Raw genomic sequence first — 20871 nt, 5'->3', positions numbered from 1 at the left:
TTTTCAAAAGCTAGCTAGGCGGATGGCTTACCGAAGCCATTTCGGAATACGGAGAACGACAAAGAAAGAATTTGGCTACAGAAATAGCCCAACAACGAATGGTTTGGGCGTTAAACAAGGCACAAAACCGACAGCGAGGGACATTGTCGTATGGACTTAAACAGGTGAAGCAGTAAGAATGAAAATCTCTGAGGTATTTGCTTTCCACAGGCAAGACAATTGTTAATTTTTTCTGACATCAGTTAGAGCAAGAAAAAAAGAATCCCCAACAGGGTACTTAGCTTTAGAAAACTTCAGGTTTGAAACTTGAAAAATGAAACTTTCAGGTAGCTGACGACCGGCACTTGTGAACTGCTTTTACTTTGGGCTCGTTTGCGGCAAGAAAAACTGAAGTAATGGCATCGGCTGCATATTTTATACCCCCTGATGAACTGACGTCATGGAAGAGGCGACAGCTGGTATTCAGGCCGACTTAGGGCTACCTGCAGGCAGATGACCCAAGTGTGATAACTGCAACAGTGAAACACGAACACCATCTTAATTGCCCAGTCAGAAAATAGAGTAGAAATAGCCAAATGATGTCCATAAGAAATGTGAAGCGCAACTTGCTGATTAGTCTGACCGTAGCCTAGGTGGTGCTCCAGGATGCTCTTTAGACAGGTCAATAGGAAAGGACATCTTTAGTTATGGTTAAGATTTTACACAACTATTCTATGTCCTTCTATTCCTATGCTGCAGTATTCTTAGTGTGGGAGAGTGCCCACAGCTTAGGAAGGAGGAAGGGTGGAGGTAGAGGTAGCAGATTCCAGAAAGCCTGTAAGACTGTCCTAGCAAACCCTGCCCTGGCTCTGGAGACATGGTCCAATTTGTAGTGTCTGGTAAAGGTGTGTACAGTGGACCAGATGGCTGCCTCCAGAATGGAGGCAGTGTCCAAACCTTTGAAGAAGGCTTTGTAGGATGCCACGGCCCTGGTAGAGTGACTTCTGACCCACTGAAGTAGGTCCTTGCCATGGTGGGAGTTGCAGAAGCAGACTGTTTTTCTGATCCAGCAGAAGATGGTTCATTTGGAGACTGCCTTGCCTGGGGTTCTGGGGTAGAAGGATACAAATATCTGGTTGGATTTTCTGATAGACTTAGTTTTGACTGAATACCTTAATTGCCTGTGAACATCCAGGGAATACAGTAACCTCTCACTGTCATTAGTGGGAGAGGGGAAGAAGATGGGCAGGTGAATGGACTGGTTTAAGGACAGTTCGTTGACCACCTTTGGCATGAAAGAAGGGTTGGGCCCACAGGGTCACCCTGTGCTTGTGGAAGATAGTGTAGGGTGGGCAAGCCATGAGAGCTTGTAACTGAACTTTCTAGCAAAGGTAAGAGCCACCAGCAGAACAGTCTTTCAGTTCCACATTTGGACTGATGTAGAACTGGTGGGCTCGAAAGGAAGCAATGCGAGTTTATCTAGGTTGAAGTTAAAGTCCCAAGGGGGTGGGATGGGCTTTCTTGGTGGTCTGATGTGCAAGACCCCTTTCAGGAATAATTTAACATCTAGCCTGGCTAGTAGAGGGGGTTCTAGGGGTAAGCAGGCAGAGACAGTAGATAGGTAAGGACTAGAGGGGTATCCGCTTGAAAGAGATCCCTGTGCCTCTGGAGACACCACTTGGAGAATCTTTCCCATTTTGACATGTAAGATCTCCTTGTAGTAGGTTTCCTGGCCTCCCTCAGGACTGAAAGCACATCCTCAGAATAATGGTGTCTGAAGTGAATTAAAAGTGCACCACCCAGCGTGTTAGACAGAACGTCTGTAGGAGAGGATGAATGAGAGTTCCCTTCCATTGTGAGTAGGTCCACCATGTGGGGTAACTTGTGGTGACTGCCCTTGGCGATTGAAAGTAGTAGGGGGAACCAGTGCTGCCTTGGCCAACAGGGAGTCACCAGCAAGATTTCTGATTTGTCCTTTCTGATCTTCAGGAGGAGCTTTTGAATGAGAGGGAAGGGTGGAAATGCATATAGAAACCGTCCCTTTCATGAAATGCTGAAGACATCCCACCCTCCAGGCAAATATAGAGTGGTCCTTGAGGCAGAATTTCATTTGTCTGTTCTGGGGGAAGGCAAACAAATCTGCCAGTGTGGCCCACCAGTGGGCAATGTCTAGAAAAATGTTCTTGTTCAGCATCCACTCACGTTGTAGACAGCATGATCTGCTGAGAACATCCGTTTGTTGGTTGTCCTGGGAAGGGATGTATGTGACTAACAGGGATAAGTTGTTTTGGGAGGCAAGGCCCCAAATTTGGATTGTTATCCAGCAAAGGAGGTAGGACTTGGTCCCTCCTTGTTTGTTGAGGTACCGCAAGAGTGGTATTGTCTATGAAGATTTGAAGGTGGCCTGGATGCAGGATTGGGAGAAAACCTTTCGGGGCCAGAAGGACTGCTGTCATTTCCTCTCATTGACATGTTTCTTTTGGAGGGTAGGTTACCAGGTCTCCTCTACCATTAAGCACTTCATGGTAGTCCCCCAGCCTAGGTATAATGCATCTGCATGCACGTACTGAGTTGGTGTGGAGAGGTAGAAGTTGAAGGTCTGAGTTCGTTTGGATTTGTTGCATCCACCACCTCAGTTCTGCTCTGAGGCAGGGCAAGAGTGGAATCAAACTCTGGAGGGTGTTTTGTGTTGGGACAACACATTCTTCAAGCACCGCTGCAGTTTTTGCATATGCATCCTAGCCAAAGGTAGCATAGGGATGTTGGCTGCCATTAGACCTAGAACCCGTAGGAATTGTTTTGCTAATATCTGTTGGACATGCATCAGGTCTTGGAAGTGGGCAGAAAGGGAGAGAACTTTGTCCTGAGGGAGAAATGTCTGCATCAAGTCTTTTCTGATTCTGCAATCCAGAAAGATTTTGTCCTGCTGAGATTAGGGTTGATTTTGGGATGTTGAGGGTGAACCCAAAGCCTTGCAGTAGAGAAATAGTGAACTGTATGTGGTTTTGTAGGGTGTCCTCTCTTTCTGCCAGAATGAAGATGTCTAGGTGGGGGTAAATTTGAATGCCCTTGGTTCTGCGAAAGGCTATTCCTGGGGTCAGGCATTTTGTGAATACCCTGGGTACAGCAGATAAACCAAAGGGCAAGGCTGTAAATTGAAAGTGAGAACAGAGCCCAGTAAAACGCAAGTATTTTGAGAGTGTTTTAAGAGGATATGCAGGGAGGCCTCCTTTACATAGTGTGTGGCCATAAAGGGCTGGGCTGGCAATAGGGGGGGTGTTTGTAAGGATAACATTCTGAATGATGGAACTTTTAGAAAGAATAGATCCAGAACTGGCCTCCAAGGGTTGCCTTTTGTGGGGACAAGAAATAATCTTGAATAAAAGCCTTTCCTTCTTGTCCAGCGGGAAAGGTTCTATAGTTCCATGGTTCAGAAGATCCTGTAGGATCTGAGGAATAAGGTGTAGTTGTTTTTTGGGGGAATGGGATGCCCTTCTAAGGGGGTTTTCTTTCCAAGAAAGGAAATATCCCTCTTGTACTACTGCCGCACGCAGCGGTCTGTGGTGATGGTTCACCAAAGGGAGAGGCAGTGAGAGAGGTGGGCTGACAGAGGGAGGTGGACAAGGCAGTCATGCATTGTTGGAGCCATTTCTGTCATGAAAAGGCTGTCTGAGTAGGTTGAGAGGTGGCTTGTCTGGAAGTATTCCATCTCCTGGTTCCTTTTCTACACCTGGAAGAGGCTGGAGTAGCAGAGGAGGGGGTCCTCCTGACAAAGGTAGCAGAGTAGCAGAAGAGGGGGTCCACCTAACAAAGGTAGCAGAGGACGGGGTCCTCCTGACAAAGGTGGTCTTAGCAGGGTAATTTCTGTAATATTTGGGAATGGGAGACACCAGCAGACGCTTAATGTCTTGAAGCTCTTTACTTTTCTCTTGAAGGTTTTTAAAGATGTCTGCAGACTGCTTCCAAACAGGAGGTTGTGGTCTGGAGGGGCATCAAGGATTTTAGACTTGAAGTCCTCTGGTAAGGGTTGAAGACGTAGCCATGAGTATCAATGTAGCATCATAACTGCATCCAATAGAACGTCTGGCCACTTGAGAAGCCAGGGGCAGTTCTGATGCTACCTCTGTTTTGCTAGGGCAGTCAGGCATGGATAACAGGAGGGTAGAAGCTTGTAAAACAAGGTCCAAAGCATATTTTATCATATGGGTTTGAAAGCTGATAGCTCTGAAGGCTAGGGTGGAGGAGGTATAAACCTTCTTTCCCTATCCTGTCCATGTTCTTACTGTCTTTGTCAGTAAGTAAAAGAGAGGAAGAGGAGGGAAGGAGTCTTGAATGCTTGTCAGGGGATACAGCAATGACTGCTGGGTCTGTCAGGTGCGGTTTTACCAGGAATTTTTGGGCATCTGGCACTTTATAGAAATGGTCAGGTCTCTTAGGAGCAGGTGGCTGAGAGTGTGGGTTTTTTTGATGCTGAAGAGAATGCATCATGGTAGGCAAGAATAACTGATGGAATGGCTGAAGGGGCGGGAGATTCCACTTGAAGTAAGAAAGCATCTCTCTGGAGATTGTCATTTGGGAAGTGTCCTATTTAAAGTATTCTTTCATCTTCGTGATATTCTACCAAAAGGTGATATCCTCTGGGGAAAAGTCCTCTATGGATTCTACATCAGCGGAACAGTATTCTAGTGGAGAGGCAAGTAATGGAGTCATCAGAAGAGGAGTAGTAAACCTCCTGTTCTTCTCCTTCATGGGAAGTGGGAAGGTGGATAGAAGAAGCTGAGGCAGGCCTAGGGCTGAGAACAGGAATGGTGGAGGGTGAAGAGGCTGTAGGCCTAAGGGCCATGAAGGCCTGCATCCAGGAGTTGGTGAAAGATTGCCAGTCAGGAACTGCCTCCGTTGAGAGGGGAGGCGTTTAGTTTTCTGCTTCCTTTTTAAAGGAGTAGCCCTTGGAGAAGGCCTAGTTTCAGGGGCTTGGATGGGAGCTGGGGCTTCAGGTAGTGGCATCCCAGTCAGTCGTCCGGCAGTGACTGGTTTCCCCTCAATGTCAGTAGGGACAGACGTCTGAGTTGCCTCTGTGGACGTGCCAGCCATTACTTCCGAAGCAGCTTCCGTGGGGAGTCAACGAGCAGCACTACAAGGTCTTGGTAATGTGGCCTTTTTTCGTGGTGGTTCTGCTGGAGCGGCAGACTCTGGATCCATCCTGAGCGCTAACTTTTTAAGCCTCTGGTTTTCTAGGTACAGATTAAGGGCGGCCAAACGGCTTCTGAGCATCTTTGGCACAAAGGATGGACAAATACAGCAAGAGGTATAGTCATGTTCTCTGTCTAGGCAAAATACACAACAACTGTGCGTGTCCTTATGCAGAACCGGTCAGCTGCATCAGCATTTACCATCATCAGACACCGGCTAGTGGGGGCAGGAGGAGAACAGCAAACCAAGCAAGAGAACCAAAACAAAATCCCTAACGGGGTACTTATGTCTTGAAAGTAGAGCGAAGTGATCGATGTGACTGTCGGCTGCGGCTGAAAAGTTCCAAGGTCTGTGCATGCAGACGTCACATTTAAGGTCCCTGGTTTATGGCCCTGTATGTGACGTCCCATGCACCTGCAGCAACCAGAAGCAGATGTTCTGGTCGCCCAAGGCAGAGAATCTCACACTAAGAATAGAAGGACATATAATGTAAACAAGTTCATGTATTGATTTTAACCTGCAATAATATAAAATGCCCAACTTAATGCAGAATTTTTTTTTTCCTCCTCCGCTTGAAAATGGGCTTTACTCAGACTTTTCCCAGTCAAAGACAGGCAGACAAACATGCTTACCATCTTTAGTATCTTCTTTTTTATTCCCAGCTTGCAGCCTGGCAGATTGTCTGTGCAAGTAAAATAAATACAAAGTAAATTATACGAGTGTATAAACACACACACACAAAAAAAAAAAAAAAAAAAAAAAAAACGGTAATAGCAGAAGATACCAAACTCTAGTAACTACAATGGCTGTTGCTGTCAACATAATTTCATTTAAAATAATTAATGCAGGTAGTAATGTTCTGCAATTTTTTTATTCACATAAACAAACGGCAATTGCTTAACTAAACTGCCAATAAACCATGCAAGCGCCACACTTTTCCCAGAAAGGCGATTAGAACCTTAGTCAATGCAGACAACAGAAGATGAGCTTATCCCATTAATATGGATGGTTGGAGGAATGTAGTCACTTCCTGTAAAGATAACATATAGTCTACCTACAGGTCTGTGAAAGCACTGCACTGTATAACCACTTTGTTAACTAGACTAATCCCATTAGGATAGCAGTAGCTTTTCAATATAGACTTCGGGTAGTAGTACTCATACCTATTAGAGGGTATTTGGGGAAATTAGTCCAGAACACCAGGAAAAATCTGCTTAGTCTTTTCAAGTATTAAGTGGTGCCAGAAGGCTGCTGCTAGTGCCTGAAGAACACAAAGGAAGACAGCAGTTGTAAACAAGAGACACAAGCTGCAAGAATTTTGATTACACAATTACCCAAGTGGCTACAGGTTCCCGAAGTTAACACCTAGAGAACTGGAAACTGCAGTTGTGGCAGGAAGATGAAGGAAGAGCTGGATAAAGACGAAAAGGCCATGCAGCTAGTTCAGCAGTTTTATGGATTAGCATCAGAGGGATTACAGGCTAGATTACTGCCAGACTTACAAGTAGGAAATGAGGATGGAGGGAGGGGAAGCAGCAGTAAATGTTAAACAAGTTACGTACTTATAACAATGGATCCTTTTCACCCTAGCCCATTCAATACGACAACTGGGTACCAAGCCACTTGTCGGATCCAACCTGGCCATCAACTAATGATCTAGAGTTCTCTCCCCCCTCACAGAATTCCCCTGCACATGATGCTCAGTTTGCATTTGCCATCTGAAGGGCCAATGGATAAATCAGTGGCCAAGAAGAGATAAATGAGGTAACACAGTAGTCTAAATGTCCTTGTGATCAGGTGTATTTGTCTGGAAGATGGAGGGATGATGTATTGGACGAACTAGGATGAAAAGGATCCAGTGTTATACGAGTATATAACGTCCATATCTATTTCATCAGTTCATTCAATCTGACAACAGGGCCAAGCTACTTCATCTTGGTCAGAATCATGACAGGATGCCTTTCAGAACTGAAGCCCCAGAAGGAAGCTCTAGATATAGATATTTCTTCCAATATATAATGCTTGGCAAAGGCTGCACACTTCATCTTGTGAGGAGTTCCTGAAAGAGGCAGTAGGTGCTACCACAGACCTTGTGGAAGGCGATACAATCAGACAGCCACAAGGACAAGGTCTGCTTAAGAAACCTTTTTTCCCCATTCTGTTACGTAAATGATACAAATAATTGAGCATCTCCTGAATGGTTTAATTCTGCGGCGGTAGACTAAGTGGTACATTAATATCTAAAAGTATTCTCCTATGCTGTAATGGTTAGAAAAAAAAACAGGGGGGTGTAGTAGCTGGTTTAGATTAGACTGTCACTATCTTAGGGATAATGGACTGCTTCTCAAAGATAATCTTGTCTTTGTGAAATATCAAGTAGCTGAGAATGAAGACAAGGAATGAAATGCAGAAATTCACCTGGATGAAGTTAAAACAGCCAAAAATAATATTTTCCACAACAGAAATAAAGTTGGTTCAAATAGAGGTCTTGTTAGTGATTCAAATGCAAGTTAGGATCCCATGGAGGGATAGGAATTTTGACAAGAGGAAGACATGAAATAAACCTCTGAAAAAGGCTTTGCAAAATTTGTTTGAAGCCACATTACACTTTTGAGACTATAATAAAAACTGGAAATAGAAGCCAATTGTACTTTAATAATAGAATAACTAGAGCCCGCCTCATACAGAGTGGAAAGATATTGCAAAACTTCTGAAATGGAGATAAAAAGGGATCTAATCCTTACTGCATGGCCCATGCTGAAAAACATTTCCATATACCTCAGTATATTTTATGGGTGGATAGTTTGAGAAGATATGGGTAATCATCATTTTGGAAAAGGAGGAAATTATGGCCATCATAGGAAATAGAGAAACAATGCAGTTAACCTGAAGTGCTGAAGGTCTGGATGTGGCTGGCCAGAATGGTGGGACAGAACAGGATATAGAAGCCAAAGGGCTTTGTTAGATGAGGCATTAGCAGGAAAACCAAATTTGCCTAGGCCAGAGTAAGGAAATGGGAACCTTGGACTACAAAGGGATGGCCAATACAAATGGCTAAAGAAGTCAACCACCACATCCGATGACTCTTGCAGGTTTAGGTTATGCAGACTGGTGTGGAAGGAAGGATATCAGGTAGCCAAGACCACTGGGAAGAGAGCATTCACTGCAGAATTTTCATACAAAGATCAACCATGGTTAACCACGACTATCAAAAACACCATTAGGACCAATGCCCAGAGAACCAAACAAGCTAAAGGTGACAGTTTTTGTAGGATGATCCTGTTTGCGTTTTCAATAATTTGATCTCTTTTCTGGAAAAGGCTTACTATACACTTCTATAGGTTATCATTTGGATATGACAAGCTCATCTGTTGTGTGGGATGCAGACATGGCTTCTTAATTCACAGATCACTCAGGGTGGTCTTCCAAGAAATTTAACGGTATAATTAAATGCGTTTGTCCCAGTAGGACTTCACCAAAATCTACAAACAGCAAGCAAAAACTCATTTACAATATAACAGGACTGGTCATCTGATGACAAACCAAGTCACTACAAGACAGCGTAATTTTTTTTGTACTATTTTAAAAAAAGAAATGTTCTCATTAATGCCAGATACCATGTTTGCTCCAAGTGTTAATTGCCACCAGAGTTCCTTACACAACAAATAATTCTTCTAATCTTCCCTCTGGGATTCGTGTGTACTTAATTTTGTTTTGTTTTTTATTCTTAAAGTTTACATACAATGATTTGTGTTTCACCAAGGCGTTAAGATAACTGTTTTAACAACATATGTGTTGGTATATATGTTTAAGTTATTTTGCTGTTTACTGACATAAAAGGCAGGACAAGATTACTACAGGTTTCCCAATTAAAGTGACCTCTGCAAGTGTATGCCTTGCTTTCAACGAAAAATGTAATAAATTAACTGTTCCCAATCTGCTTCTGTAGTGCTAAGGTAGGATCTTAAAAAGACTCTGTAGAAGCCACCAATGGCGGTCTTCAAGAAATGAACAAGCAAAGTCCTTCTTCAGAATAGAGCCGGCTGTAGGTTTTGACAGGTGATTTACCACTGATGGTGATGGCCTCAGAAGGAAGGGAGGAGATGTCAGAGCCAAAACCACAAGGTGACATGTCCTATCCTAACACTAGTGTCCTTTTACTTCTTTTTTCACGCTTATAACTAGAAGTTGGTGGAATGGCTGGGAAAAGACCTTTTAAAATAAGCTTATTATGTCAGTCCACTAAGTACCTAGATCCAAAAGTGCGACAGAAGTTATACTTTGCATCCGAGTATTCTGGCCACATACACACCACACAAATCCCACATGCCCTGGGGTAAAATTGTGCAAAACAACATTTTGTGCATTTCTTAAACTCCTTTCCATATTGGAAAGGGAGTAAAAACAATACCACAAAGTATGACTATGGAAATATAAATACGACTACTGTAAGTTTTTATTTATTTTAATAAACCAAAGACCACAAATGCTAAAGAGATTCTGGTTCGCTCTGCTAGGTCCTAATAGCAAAAGAGCAGGCTAATGTTTTTCAATTTGTGAAAAGGTAACCTAAAATATCCTAATATTAACAGTTTGAATTAAATGAAGCAAGTGTACTGCAAAGCTATAAAGTACAATTGTGTACACTTACCATAAATGCAGATGTTAGGAGTGTATTCACTTCTGCAGTCATCACACTTGGGTTATCTGCCTGCAGGTAGCCCTCAGTCGGTCCAAATACCACAGACTTAGTATTTCTGCGTCAGTTGCCATCGCTCCAGGAATGACGTCGCCAGGGGGTATAATAACAGGTAGCCGACGCCATTACATCAGTTTTTCTTGACCAAAATGTCAGGAGCCCCCCCAATAGGGATCCAAGTTATGGTGGGGGAAAACACCATCAGTAAAAAGTAAATACCAATACCCCTGAAAAGGGTGGAGGGTAGTAAAAGGCATAAAGAGTTTAGAGAGAGAGAAAAAGAGAAAAAACAGGGGGCTGGAGGGAGGGAAACCAGAGCTGCAACAGTGAATACACTTGAACATCTACATTTATGGTAAGTGTACACAACTGTACTATGTTCTTCGTGTTTCACTGTTGAATCATCGCACTTGGGTAGATTCCCAAAGCTGAAGGGTGGTGGCAGTCACGAAAAGTTAGGGCTGGCTAGAATGCCTTGCAGGACTGCTGTTCCAAAACCAACCCTGGATTTAGAAAAGATAGGCAAATGGTAATGCTTGGTGAAGGTGTGAACAGAACTCCAGGTTGCAGCTTCCAGGATGTCCTTGGGTAGAGAGTCCCCTGAGGAATGCTGTAGAGCAGAAGTTGCCCTAGTGGAATGTGTTCTGACCCCGAGGGGTTGGTTTCTCATGGTGCTTGTAGCAGAAATGGATGCAACGTACTGTCCCTTTGGAAATTGTTTGCTTTGAAATGGCCTTGCCCTCCACCCCTGTTGCAAAGCGGACTAGTAACTGGCCAGATTTTCTGAAGGACCAAGTCCTATCAAGGTAGAATCTGAGCTGTCTGTGCATGTCCAAGGAGTACAGGATCCTTTCCCCTTTATTTTTTTGGCAAGTGGATGGATTGATTGAGAGCCACACTGGACACCACTTTAGGCATAAAGGAAGGGTTAGTCCTGAGGGAAACCCTGTCCGCATGGAAAATAATGAAGGGTTCCACAGCCGTAACTACTTGTAGCTCAGACAATCTTCTGGCTGAAGTGATGGCCAGAAGCAAGGTTATTTTCCAAGAGAGGAATTTTAACTCTGCTGATGCTGCAGGCTTAAAGGGGGGCAGCGTGTGCTTTTCTAGTACAAAGTTAAGGTCGCGAGCAGGGGTGGGTGCTCTCCTTGGCGGCCTTAAGTTGTTAGCCCCACTCAGGAACTGTTTGATAAGAGGGTGAGAAGAGTGGTGGCTCAGTGTTATAATGAGCCGAAATGGCAGAAGCCTGGATCTTAATAAAGGACAGGCCTCTGTGGAGTAGACCTGCTAAGTAATCCAGGAATAGAGGCAGGGAGGGCAGGGGTCGTCTCCTCTCCTTTAGACTGAATCCAAAAGCAGTACCTTTTCCACTTATCAGCATAGGATTTCCTTGTACTGGGCTTTCTGGCTTCAAGGATGACGTCCAGCACCTGCTTGCTTAGGCTGGTTACTGGGGGAGAATTCAAGGAATACACCAGGCTGCAAGATTTAGGGTTTGCAAATGCGGATACAAGATCTGTTCCCCCCTGCTGAGAGAGCAGCGTTGGGTTCTGGTGTAGGTGCCAGGGTGGAATTGGTGACTAGCTTTGCAGGAGTGGGTACCAGTGTTGTTGTGGCCAGTCCGGTGCAATCAGAATTGTCCTTGGTCTGTCCTGCCTTATCTTGAGCAACACTCTTGAGAGGAGGGGCAGAGGGGGAAGGCATTGATTGAGAGATTTACCCACTGGAAGGATAGGGCATCCACTTTCCAGGCCCTGCTTTGAGGTGTCCTGGTGCAGAATCTGCTGAACTGGTGACTGTAGGGGAGGCAAAGAGATCCACCTCTGAAGTCCCCCATTTCTGAATCAGAAGGTTGAAGATGCTAGGCTCTAGTTGCCACTCGTGTGGGTCTAGAAGATTTCTGCTTAAATCGTCTGCCAGCGAGTTTTGTTTGCCTGGCAGGAATCGAGCTTGCAGATGGATCTGCATGTCCAAGGCCGTATTCCACAGGGCCATGGCTAGCCTGCAAAAAGTGGGTAAGAGTGGGTTCCCACCTGCCTGTTGATGTACCACATAACTGTGGTGTGGTCTGTTTTTATTAGCAGGTGTCCTGGAAAGAGAAGGGATCTGAAAGCTGTCAGAGCATGCTGCACAGCCAGCATCTCTTTCTGGTTGATGTGCAGATTCATTTGATTTGGGCTCCAGTGGCCCTGAATGCCCTTGCCATCCATGTGTGCCCCCCAGGCATAGTCTGACACATCTGTGGTTAGGGTCTGGGCGGCGTGGGGTTGGGTAAAGGGCAGTCACTTGTTGAGGTTGCATGCTGCTGCCCACCAAAGGAACTCTGTCTTAGGTCCTGAGAATGTTGGCACCAAAGACTTAATACCACTTAAGTTTCCTCATATGCAGTCTGGCATATAGAATTAGGAGGATGCATGAGGCCATGAACCCTAGGGCCTGCAGAATTTCCTTGCAGAAAGCTGGGTTCTGGTGGCTATTTGAGTAAAATAGCCTGTCAGATAGGCTTGTTTTTCTGGAGTGAGGAATGCCCTCTAGGATGCTGTGTCGAAGCTTGCTCCCAGGAATACAATCTTTTGACTGGGGACTAGTTTTGATTTATTTTCATTGATGGTGTACCCCAGGGAGGATAGAAGGTTTTTTTTTTTTTTTTTTACAAATGTCAAGTGCTGCAACAGTATTTCCTGACTGTGCCTGAATCAGGCAGTCGTCCAAGTATGGGTAAATGTGAATATTTCTCTGTCTGCAGTAAGCAAAGGCTGGGGCCAGGCATTTTGTGAATACTCTGGGAGGAGTAGATAAACCAAAGGGAAGTGCAGAGAACTGATAATGCATACATCCTGCCCTGAAGCGTAGATATTTTCTGCATGACTCCCTTATAGGGATGTGCAGATAGGCTTCTTTTAAGTCTAGGGTAACTAACCAGGCATCCTTGGCTAGCATAGGTAGAAGCTGCTGCAGGGTGAGCATTTTGAATTTGGGTACCACCAGGAAGGTGCTGAGAATGGAAAGATTCAAGATTGGGCGCCAAGTGCCCCCTTTTCTGGGTACCAGGAAAAGTCTGGAATAGAACCCTTGACCTATCTGTTCCACAGGAACAGGTTGAATTGCCCTTATAGAGAGCAGGGATTGGACTTTGTTTTGAGTCTCTGCCCACTGGTTTAGAGGGAGGTCTGTGAACCCTTTTGGGTTTGGCAGTGAGTGTAAGTAGAATTTGTACCACTGGGATACAATGTTATGGACCCATTGGTCTTTGGTGATGGGAATCCAGTTTTTTACATGAAGGGCAAGTTTTCCCCCTAAGGGCATAAGCAGTTGGGCAGAGGAGGGGAGTGGGGTTGAGCAGTCATTAGGAATTCTTTCCGAAAGGGGGGTGGTTTAGCACTCCCTGCTTTAGAGGCAGAGGCACTCCATTGCTTAGCTCTCTGTATACCCGGAGACTGTAGTCTGGGGGCTGTTACCCCCGGGTCTAGTTTGAGATGGCCTTGAGGGGGATGGAAAGGACCAATGTTTCGAGGGACAATGCCTACTGAATATAGGAGGCTGTACTTGCAGGAAATCTTTGACTGTCTGCATAGATTTAGCTTTTTCTTCCATCATTTTAAGAACCTCTTCTGCTTTGGTGCCAAACAGATTGCCCTTGTTCAAAGGAGCGTCTAATAACTTGGATTTGGCATGATCTGGAAAAGTCTGTACCTTAAGCATGCATGTCTTCTCAGAACAGAACCAGTAACTGCTGCTCTGCAAGATGTTTCAAGAGCGTTAAAGCCACACTGCATTGTATGCTTGCTGACTTGGTTTGCAGAATGCATAAGCTCTTCCTTTATTTTCTGCACAGTCTGTAAGGGTAGCTATTTTTTGCTCAACAAGTTCCATAATATGTTGTTGGTACTTCAGCATGTGATACTGACAATTCAAACCCCTAATAGCAAGAGTTGCAGAGGTACATTCTTTCTTACCCAATCTGTCCAAAGCTCTGGAATACCTGCCCGAAGGGGTGGGAATCTTAGCTGTAGTTGCCTTGATACCCTTAGGCCCCTGGGAAATGATCTCTGGGTCAGCAGTAAGATTTTTGAAAAGAGATTTGAGAGAGTCCGGTACTCTGTAGTACCTGTCTAGTTTCCTAGGGGCAGGGGGTAAAGTATCAGGAGTAAGACTGGATTCCATAAAGAAATAATCAACAACTTCCAGGACTGGTGGTACTGCTAAAGGCCTGTGTTGTGCAAGTCTAGAAAGTCTCAGTCTCTTTTTAGACTGCGGACAATCTTGGCATTCCCAGTGGAAATGCTCTCAAAGTATGTAAGGTTTCACCAAAAGAAAAATCCTCTGGAGAAGAGGCAGAGGGAATGGATTCTTCTGCATCAGAATCCTCATAAGCAGATAAGGGCATGTCTTCATAATCAGAAACCTCAGAGTCAGTCAGTCATCGGAATCTTGGCCTGTTGAAGCCGCTGGGGACTGGTCTCCATCTCTTAGCAGGGGAAGGCTGATTTCCCCTAATCAGCATAAGGTCTTCTGCCTTCCTAAGCATTTTGTGGCAAGAGAGCTGCATGCACTTTGGTCGTCTGTTTTCTAGGCGTAGTGCATACTCTTGGCCTTAGAAACAAAACTGAAGTAGTCTGTGTCGAACATCAGTGGTGCGAAGAACTTCCTCAGAAGCCAGTGCCTGCTCAGCGGCTCTGGACCCATCCAAGGTAGAGACATCCGCCGGTTCCATAGTCTAAGAAGAATCTCACGGTATACCAGACTCCGAGCGGGTCTTGGTAGAGACCTACGAATATATTTTAGCGGGCATCAAGAGCTGCAAAAGCACCTCAGGAGTACTGGCAACTAGCTTAATGGAAGCATCGTCGGCAGCTTTGAACCTATGCAGTCTGCCTTTCTCCTTGCGTTTTGTCGGAATATCAGTAATCAGATGGCCTACCAAAGTAATTTCTGAATACGGAGATAGAGAACAAAAGTATTTAGCGACAATAAGGGCCCAGCGACAAATGGTTCTGACGTTGAACAAGGCACAAAACTGACAGCAAGGTACGTCGTGGCATGGGCCTAGACAGGTGATGCAGTAAGAATGAAAATCTGTGTGTGGTATTTGCTTTCCACAGGCAAGACAATTATTAACTTTCTGAGATCAGTTAGGGCAAGATAAAAGGATCCCCAGTGGAGTACTTAGATTTAGAAGACTGCAAAATGATTCAATTCGTAAACAAAAGCTCAGATAGTGGCTGACCGGCACTTCGGAACGGCTTCTGCTTCGGGCTCCTCGGCAAGAAAGACTGATGTAATGGCGTTGGCTGACTGTTTTTATACCCCTGACGACCGGATGTCACTCCTGGAGTGACAGCAACCAACACTGAAATACTAAGTCTCTGGTATTCAGGCAGAGTGTTAACTGCAGTCAGATAACCCAAGTGTGATGACTGCAACAGTGAAACACGAAGAACATCTGTTACGCACTTAGCTGGCATTCAGGAATCGTCCATTCATGATATTCACAAACAAGAACAGAGGATAATGTGCAGGCAATTTTGAGGGGGAAAAGTCAGAGAGCTCAAAGCTAGAAACAGATCTATTAGACAAGTAGCTCAGTAGCAAACTCAGACTGGACAGACAAAAATATGATCTTACAGGCACACACATTCAGTGGAGTAACTGATTAAGAGTGTGGCCTTAGGGGCTGCCATAAGCAATACTTGTCAGTTTTCTGTTGAAGAAAGTTCTTTAGGAAGATAGAAACTGTTGCATATTATAAGCAACAGTAGTATCACAACACAGAAGAAATGCCTCCACAAAGAGAACTAGTAGGAGCAAGATACATGATCACAGACAATACTTCTAAAAGTAGAACAAGTTAAAACTGTTAGAATAAATAGTTTGATAAGAGTGAAAACTAAAATATTAACTGCAGAATATGCATACAAGTGTAGGGGAAAATGTTTGTAGAAATAAAGTACAAAAATCAAGATCCAATTTCATATATGTTAGAGAGTGAAGTGGTTAGAGGAATAAGCAGCACCCATGGATGAAAACTGTAAACTATTAAGGCAGAAGGTTGTGTGATGGAATAGATATGGGAGTGATGGGCAGCACACTGTTAAGCCAAATGAAAAACAAGCCAAAAGTGAGGTGAAGTTCCAAAGAGAACCTCAAGAAGTATCACCAGTTAAGTCCTTCTATAGCCTAGCAGAGACCAAGTTAGTCTGGGGCCTAATGTAAAAAGAAAAAGTACAGGTTTATAGGTTGGTACTAGGCTGTTGACCCTAGGGCCTATACATGCCTAACAATAACAACTCCCTGGATATTTCTTCCCACAATATTTACTTCCCTTCTGTAATGTAATGTATTTCTGCAATGGGCATCCTTAATAAACAGGAAGCCAGACACTACTGAGCAAGTCTGGTGCCAGTAAGCCAAAGATCAATCCATTACAGGAACTACTGTAGACACTCTGGGCCCAAATACAATGCAAGGTGAAAGGCCAGCGATTGAAAACTCTTAACTTAAGATGCACATGATAAACCAGCAGTGAGATAACAAAGGCACTGGATTACACTTTATGCAAAAAAGCCTCAAAGCAGCAGTCAATCTGAATGGTCATCTTAAAGAAGCAAATGAATTTTACCGAAAGAAAGGCCATTAAGACCGCAAACTACCAATGAAGAGAACAGAAATTCAAACACAGAAATCTGTCCATCAAAGAATCACGACAGCAGAAAGCTGTCCAACTCAAAAGCTTCTGGAAGCCATATGACAGATTGCCAACAAAATCTGGGTGGGGATGAGGAGCTAAGATTTTAAGGAATAGCAGTAGCACAAGAGCTATGCCAGACACTGCATAGGATGATGGACAAGCACAAAATGGACAGAGAAAACACCATCACCCAAAGAAATTATTAAATGTATGCCTTATTGCTGTATGCCAGGGCAGAGTACAGGGCATGGAAACTCAATAAGGTCTAGACAGGAAGAAAATAATTCACAACTGACCTTAGCTCTCCAAGATGAAACGGAAGCAAATTTCTGAGAAAAGTAGCTTCTTCTAGATATTGATGAAGGATCTTCCTCCGAATGATAATTTCAGAAAAATGAGCCCCAAGACAAAGTACGAGAGAGAATGAAGGCACCCAGCCAGATATTACCTAAAATTACTCTACACAAAAAGGTACTACAGATAGCATCCAGGATCAGATACTATACCCACCAAAAGGGTTGCACTGCAAAGGACAGAGCACAGGCTATTGCTAACAAAGATGTAACAAATTACTTATGCTAAAACACCATGAAATAAGGACGAACCAGTGACCAGGACGATAAAGGAGAGAAAGGGGTAGAAATTAGAAGTTATGTACTCACCATAACGTTCCATCTGAGTAGGTGACTTCATTCGGATGCAACCTGTGGGTATCGGATCCGATCTCGGATCCGAGCCGGCAATTCAAAAGCTTAGGCTCCGAGCTCCTAGCTCCTCCCTCTTACCCATAACCCCTTGCCAAGCCCTGACTGACCTCAGATTGAGTTTGCCTCAAAATACTGACCACAGTACACTAAAACAGCATAAATACTCGCTCTATAAAGGTCAGGGGGATGGAGGGGATGTTACATCGAATGAAGTCACCTACTCAGATGGAACGTTATGGTGAGTACATAACTTCTAAATCTGAAGTAGGCAGACTTCATTGTCTGCAACCTGTGGGACAGAGTCCCTAGCTACCTGAATCTTGGGCGGCCGTCATGGAAGGATGTTCCGAGCACCGCTGAGCCAAAGGATGCTCTTCCTCTAGAAACAACATCCACCTTGTAATGAGAAATAAAAGTATGAGGAGAGGCCCAAGTAGCTGCAGCAGATATCATCCAACGAAACACGGGACTTAAAGGCGGCTGACGAGAAACTGCCCTAGTAGAATGAGCCGTAACCCTCTGAGGAGCAGGTCTGCCTGAAGTGTCATATGCCTGCAGAATGCAATTAGCAATCCATTTAGATAGAGTGACTTTAGATACTGCTTTACCCAGAGCAAATTTAGCAAAGGAGACGAACAGCTGATCTGATTTCCTGTGGCCAGCTGTCCGTTAATATAAAACGTAATTGTCTATGAACATCCAAGGAATGCAATTTGTATTCTCCTTTGTTTGAATACTTGGGAAAAATACAGGCAAATTGATTGACTGGTTAATATTGGATTCAGAAGAGACCTTCGGAAGAAAAGATGGATTGGTCCTGAGGCACACCCTATCAGGGAAGAAAGAAAGATAAGGCGGTTTGACACATAGAGCCTGAAGCTCAGACACCCTTCTGGCTGAAGTGATAGCTACCAGAAAGGCAGTCTTCCAGGAAAGGTATTTTAAATCAGCAGAAGCTGCAGGCTCAAGGGAGGAGCAGTAAGGGCCTGCAGTACTAAAGCCAAGTCCCAAGGCGGTACAACCTCCTTAACTGGAGGCCTTAACAAAAGAACTCCTTTGAGAAAAGTTTTGCATAATTTCGCTGTCATAAGGGGAGCTGTGTCATGACCAATATGATAATGCGAGATAGCCGCCAATTGTACCTTAATCGTGGAAGAACTAGCCCCTTGATGAAAGAGGTCTGTTAGAAAATCCAGCACCGCAGAGATAGGTGCTGAAAAGGATCCACAGTTCTCTGTCCTGCCCATATAGAGAACCTCTTCCATTTACTCCGATAAACCTGTCTGGTGGAAGGTTTATGAGCAGCCACCAAAATAGCCTTGACCGTGAAGAGATACCGAGTCCTAATCAAGGTTGGAATTGGAGCAGCCAAGCTGTCAACTTCAGGGTCCGCAGATTGGGAACTGGCATTCCCAGAGGGTGAGAGATGAGATCCGAATTGGATCCAGAATCCATGGTGGATTGATTTTGTGAGACCATACAAAGGGGAACCAAGGTTGTCGAGGCCAGAATGGGGCAATGAGAATCATTCTGCTCTCCAAACTGTTGGCTTTCTGCAGAAGCCTCTGCATCAGAGGAAGTGGAGGGTAGGCATAAAGGAGACCGGGAGGCCAAGCATGCACCAGAGCATCCTCGAACTCCTGGTGGGGAAGCAGAGCGAAGAAATTGTCGCATTTGGCGTTTGAGGGAGCAGCAAAAACATCGCAACAGGGTTGCCCCCAAACGGCAAAAATCTTCTTCGCTACTTGAAGATTGAGGGACCACTCGTGTGGAGAGAGGATGGTGCGACTGAGCTTGTCCGCAAGGATGTTGGACTTTCCCGGAATGTGCGTTGTTACCAGAAAGCGTTTGGTGGAAATTGCCCATTCCCAGACTCTCATGGCCTCTCGACAAAGGGGGTAAGACCTGGTTCCTCCCTGCTTGTTGATATACCAGACTACGGACATGTTTGTCTGTCTGAATCGCAATAGTCTCTGAAGGAAGAACGTGGTGAAGTGCTTGCAACGCTAGGAGCACCGCCCTCATTTCCAGGACATTTATATGCAATGACGTCTCTGTGGGATTCCACGTGCCTTGGACAATCTTTCCCACAGAATGCCCCCCCCACCCGAGGCAAGAAGCGTCCGTGGTCACTGTGGCTCGGGGAAATGCAGCAAAAGGTCTCCTGCCAGGGGCTCCGGAGAAAGAAGCCACCACAGAAGGGAGTCCCTGCACGCTCTGCTGACCGCAATCGGAACGTTTAGAGACGAACAAAGAGGAGACCACTGAACTTGAAGGGTCCATTGAAGAACCCGCATGCGTAAACGGGCATGAATTAGAAGCGGGATAGCTGCCGCCATAGAACCTAGGGCCCTCAGGACCGAAGCTGCAGTTGGAGATGGTTGCAGGATTGCTGTCACATGACACCTCAGGCTGGCGATACGGTCTGGGGTGAGGAAGGCTCGCATTGATCTGGTGTCTAGTCTTCCTCCTATGAAATCTATAATTTGAGTTGGATTCAGAAAAGATTTCTCCCAGTTGATCGTGATGCCCAGCCTTGGTGCTAGTTGAAGAAAGTAATCCCTGGCTGAGCACAGAAGATGCCTTGATGATGCCGTCAGGAGCCAGTCGTCCAGGTACGGAAAGACCTGTAATCCCTGGAGCCTCAGGTGGGCCGCTACCACCTTGGTAAACACCCTGGGGGCTGAGGTGAGACCAAAGGGGAGGACCCTGAACTGATAATGACTGGCTCCCAGCCGGAAGCGAAGAAACCTCCTGGATCGCCTGTCCATCCGAATGTGGTAGTACGCATCCTTGAGGTCTATGGAACACATCCAGTCGTTCTCCCTCAAGAGGGGAAGTATAGATTGCAGGGTGACCATCCGGAACTTTTGCTTGGTTACTGACAGGTTCAACTGGGAAAGGTCTAAGATTGGTCTTAAGTCCCCCGTCTTCTTTGGCACCAAAAAGAACCTGGAGTAAAACCCTAATCCGGCTTGATCTGGGGGCGCTGGATGGCTCTTTTCCTAGCAGCTGCTCGATTTGATAGCTGCGCCTCCCTTTGGTCGGGTGGAACATCTGGGAGGCTGCGAGATTTGGGAATCTTGAAAGGGGTATTGAATATCCTCTGGATATAAGTCAAGCACCCAACTGTCTGTTGTTATGGACTCCCAAGAAGTCAGGTGCATCGAAAACGGCCCCCCGACTGCCTCCAGAGACGGACAGCCGGGCAACCCTTCAGGGCTGCTGCGTGGGTCTCTCAGAGAAGGGTTCTCTGGACCCAAAATTGCCAGGAGCCCCCTGCCTCTGGCACGACGACCTCCCCGTCCTCCTCTGCCACGGAAGGACTGGTTATCCGGAGCAGGTTGGGACTGCTGCGACTTCCGGAACCACATCTTCTTCTGTCCCTTTTGGTTCTTAGAGAAGGACCTCTGGGGAGCTGAGAAGCGGACTCAGACGGCAGACAGCGTCTTCCCGTCCTTTCGCTCTGGACTAATGTCTCGCGAACAGTCTTGCCAAACAAGGCAGAACCATCGAAAGGGGCATTCGCGAAGGTCGCCTTTGAAGGGCTCTGCAAAATCACAATGGCGGAGCCAGGCCTGTCGCCTCATGACAAGGCCTGCTCCGCT

General features: G+C 45.4%; 1 protein-coding gene across 1 annotated transcript in view; it reads right to left on the bottom strand.

Moving 5' to 3' along the window:
- ATAD2 (ATPase family AAA domain containing 2) overlaps positions 1–20871 on the bottom strand; it is a 1885102-nt gene that overhangs the window by 1605577 nt on the left and 258654 nt on the right. Inside the window, exon 3 of the mRNA XM_044066177.1 lies at positions 5802–5851. Coding sequence (XP_043922112.1) covers positions 5802–5851 — 50 coding nt within the window. The remainder of the gene's footprint in view (positions 1–5801; positions 5852–20871) is intronic.

Source organism: Protopterus annectens, chromosome 3.part1 (genome assembly GCF_019279795.1).
Source record: "Protopterus annectens isolate FY-2018-M chromosome 3.part1, PAN1.0, whole genome shotgun sequence".
Classification (NCBI taxonomy): Eukaryota; Metazoa; Chordata; order Ceratodontiformes; family Protopteridae; genus Protopterus; species Protopterus annectens.
This window is presented reverse-complemented; position numbering and strand designations above follow the sequence as displayed.